Raw genomic sequence first — 4,356 nt, 5'->3', positions numbered from 1 at the left:
ACATAAACCTTCTCATACAACGTAAACCTCTTTCGCGTTCTTCTTCTTCTTAAACCTAATTAAAATCGTTGTTCTCCTCTTTCGTGTTTTTCTTCTCTGCATTATGGATCTGGATTGATTTAACGTAATTAGCTTTGTCGTTCATCTTCTTCTTTGTTTTCTTCTTCGATCTGCACTTTTGAATTGAAACAATGAACGAATCAACTTCAAATCAGCTGAATGAGTGCGATTTTGATGATTATTCTGAAACGCATCAATTTGATAAGGTTTGGATTATTGAATTTTGAATCGAATTTAATGGAATGAAATTGCTAATTTTGTTTGAAGTGAATTGAAGGGACTGAGGTGATCTACATCTGAATTGAATTGAATTGACTTGATAATATGTAACTGTGAGTAACTGTGAGTGTCATTAACTATGAGTAACTCTGAGTAAATTTGAGTAACTTTTCGGTTCGGTAAGTACTAAAGCGGTGATTCATCACTTTCATGTTTTTGGTTCGGTACATAGAAAGCAGTCTAACAAGAATTAGACCAACATGTTTTGTTTTCTTCCCTAAGCACTATATAATTGTTTCACCATAATTAAGATTTTAGTTCACCATGCAGACCAGCTGTGTTGTGGACGAAAAATTTGTCCCAAATGTGGGAATGATTTTCAAGACCCTAAAAGAATCTAGAAAGTTCTACAAACATTATTCCAAACTTGCTGGTTTTTCCACCAAAATAAGGAACACGACTCGGGATGGAGACAAGATTAAGAATCAACTAATTGTATGCTCTAGAGAGGGGATGTGGAAATCAAAGATATCTCCAACTTTGAAGACAAACCCTTCAGCTGGGTTAAATTGTTCGGCCATAATTTACGTACACATAATAAAGGATGTTGGTCTTTGGACAATTTCCAAAGTTGTTTTAAATCACTCACATCCTTGTTGTCCAGACCAGGCTGAGATGCTCAAGCAACACAGGGAGCTTAGCATGTTCGTACGTCGCACCATTGAAACCCACGAGGAAGCTGGAATCAGACCGAGTAAAACCTACCAATCATTTGTGGCAGCAGCTGGTAGCCACTGTGAACTAGGTTTTATAGAAAAAGACATAAGGAATTGCATCACAAGGGAAGTACGGAATATTTCAGAAAAAGACGATGCTAAAGAATTTGGGAAGTACCTAGTAAGAATGAAAGAAAAGAACCAAAATTTCTTCTTTGAGCTCAACCTTGAAGGCGATCACTGCATTAAACATGCATTCTGGGCTGATGCAAGAGGCAAGGCTGCATTCGATTATTTCGGAGATGTGGTTTCATTTGATACCACATATAACACAAACAGGTATTCGGTTCCTTCAAAGATACTTTTGATGTTCAGTGGCTGTACATATTTCGGTTCACCATAGTGTGCTTGTTATTTATGCAGGTACAATTTAGTTTTAGGTTCTTTTGTTGGTGTGAATCACCACGGGCAGTCGACACTTCTTGGATGCGCGATGATGAAAAATGAGGACATTCAATCATTCAAATGGCTATTTAAGTGTTGGCTACGTTGCATGGGAGGGAAGGCACCAAAAGGTATTCTTACCGATCAATGCGTATCGATTCAAAGGGCAATTGAGCTATGCATGCCAACAACAATTCACCGCTGGTGTATCTGGCACATCATGAAGAAGATCCCAAGCAAACTAAATGGCTACAAGGGACACATTGATATTGAACAAGAGATGAGCCATGTTGTTTGGAACTCGTACACAAAAGATGATTTTGACAGAAACTGGAACGATTTCCTCACAAAGTATGGTCTCAGAGGCAACAAGTGGCTTTCAGGTAATTGAGATTTCAATTCGAATAATTTTTATACTTATATATTTTTTCCCAAAAGCATGCACTGTTTTCGGTTCACCACAACTTATAAATTCAGCTCGGTTTGCAGAGATGTACGAGGATCAGCATATATGGATTCTGGTTTACTTGGATTACCACTTTTGGGCCGGGATGAGAAGCACACAAAGGAGCGAGAGCATGCATTCGTTTTTCAACAAGTTCATCACAAAGAATAACTCCTTGAGACAATTCGTGAAGCAATACGACAATTGCCTCGCAAGCAGAGAGAGAATTCGATGCTGCAGATTTTCACACTGTGGTACCGTGCGCAACAAAATCAGCAATAGAGGCACAATTTCAGCGTGTATATACCCATGAGAAGTTCAGGGAAGTTTAAGCTCAATTTAGAGGTAAAGTGAATTGTATCACAAGATCAATGCATTCCACCCTAAGTTTCACAACATATGAAGCCATAGAGCAGGTTTTCAACTCCACATTCAACAAGTTTGTCGTCACCTATGTCGCAGTATCACGAGATGTAAAGTGCCATTGCTTGCTGTTTGAGTCTAGGGGCATATTGTGCCGCCATTCCCTAAGCGTTCTAAGCTTTGAGCGAGTGGATAACGTGGCACCGAAATACATATTGGAACGCTGGATCAAGAACATAAAGAGGAGGCATACACACATCAAGAGCAGCCAAGATGAACTTGTACTAGAGCCAAGAAGTAAGAGATTTGACGAATTGATGTTTCAGTCACACAATATATATGAATTTGCATCCGAGTCTGAAGAGTTGACCGGAATTTTGCACCGAGCATTCGACAAGGTCATGGCGGAAATGGAAGAATATCAAGAGAGAAGGAAAGGAAAAAGTTTGTTAACCCACGAAGAAGTGACATTAAGCAATGTGAATGATCTTCAAAGCCCACCACGTATCAAAACAAGAGGTCGGCCCAAGAACAGACTTGGATCAAACCTAGAAAAAAAGATCTCAAATGCCATGAAGAAAAAGAAAAAGACAGCTCCAAGCGAGGTAAAATTGACTTGCTTTTGATTAGTTAAAAATTCAATTGTTCAATTTCCTAATATACAATTAATTATGTCTTTTGTAGTTGAACTTTTTAGACTCCGGATCATCGATTCAGTCAAGCTCCACTCTTTACAATACACCAGATATGAATTATCCAAGACAGGATTTTACAAGTTTTAGTTTTTATTAATGTAAATTTTTGTTCACCCATGAGCAAATTTTGGTTCACCATGGTTATAGCAGGTTTAATTTCTGAATGTTGATAGTCTTTAATGAATAGTCACTTTTTTTGTGAAATTCTATATTGATATATGCAGTTTTTCGATTCTTCTAGTGTATTAATTTCTAAGTTGAATAATAAGAATTTGTTTTTTGGTTCATGGTTCAGAGTTCAAATTTTTGATAGTAACATTCTTTTAAAATTATATATGTGTTATGTTGAGATATGCACTTTTTCAGTTCACCAGTTGCATTAATTTCGGTTCATTGTGTTTTTGGGGTTTAGGGTTTAGGGTTTAGGGTTTAGGTTTTAGGGATTTAGGGTTTATGGGTTCAGGGTTTAGTGTTTGGGGTTCTGGTTTTAGTGTTTAGGTTTAGGATTTAGGGATCAGTGTTTAGGGATTCAGTGTGTTTCTACCTTTTGGTTCGCCCAGTGTAGTAATTTCGGTTCACTGTGTTCTTTTGGAGTTCATAATGTATTGGTAATCACCCTGATTTCTTTCACTGTGAACCTGCAACAAAACAGCAGCCAAGCAGTTCCAATAGGTATATAACAAGACAAGGAGTAATCCATCTTGAATCAGTATATACATTTACATTAGATCCATACATTAATATTAACATTTACATTAATGTTGACATATATACATTCAAAAGAAGCAGTGTCTGCTTTTTTAAACAAGTTGAACAAAATATTGTTAATTAGAACCATTCAAACTGCACTGGTTTTGAGATTCACTTGATGTTTCTGAATCCGTTGGAACAATTTTTTCTTTTTTCATGAGCGTCTTTTGTCTTGTTCTTTCTGCTAGCGTTATATTATCAAATTCCGATTCTGATTTGGATTCCGAAAAAGATTCTTCTTCTGAAGAAGAATCCACAACAAAATTATTTAGTTAGCAGAGTATTTGAAACGAGGAAATACAAAAACAATCAGGTGAATCAAAATGACCACAACCACTCAACCAAATTCAATTATCAAGAAAAATATTTCTGTATGCACAATGCTTCAAATCAACACATTACCATTGTGTCTGTTGCTTCCTTAGAAATCCGATCGAGTATCATGTTCTTTGTCCAATAGGCCACCCATGGTGCCGGCAGAGCATCAAGTCCATCCAAGTGAGGAAACTTGGTTTTATGGAAGTAAATCAGCATCATAACAAAAACATATCCCTCAACGGACTGCTTCTTCCCTTTTCTCTTGTTTTCGATTCCCTTTCTCAAGAAGCTGAGCACATGACATGCCCAATCCCACTGTTGGATGTTGTCCACACAAAAGATAGGT

At 37.3% G+C, this 4,356-nt stretch overlaps 1 protein-coding gene across 1 annotated transcript; it reads left to right on the top strand.

Annotated features, from left to right (window-relative positions):
* On the top strand, positions 2,256-3,183 carry LOC107611273 (protein FAR-RED ELONGATED HYPOCOTYL 3-like). Its single transcript, XM_016313224.1, has 3 exons — positions 2,256-2,852; positions 2,932-3,022; positions 3,167-3,183. Exons 1-3 carry the CDS (start codon positions 2,256-2,258, stop codon positions 3,181-3,183), a joined length of 705 nt encoding a protein of 234 aa, XP_016168710.1.

Source organism: Arachis ipaensis, chromosome B01 (genome assembly GCF_000816755.2).
Source record: "Arachis ipaensis cultivar K30076 chromosome B01, Araip1.1, whole genome shotgun sequence".
In the NCBI taxonomy this organism is placed as follows: domain Eukaryota; kingdom Viridiplantae; phylum Streptophyta; class Magnoliopsida; order Fabales; family Fabaceae; genus Arachis; species Arachis ipaensis.
The sequence above is the reverse complement of the archived record's forward strand: the minus strand, read 5'-3'. Positions and strand labels throughout refer to the sequence as shown.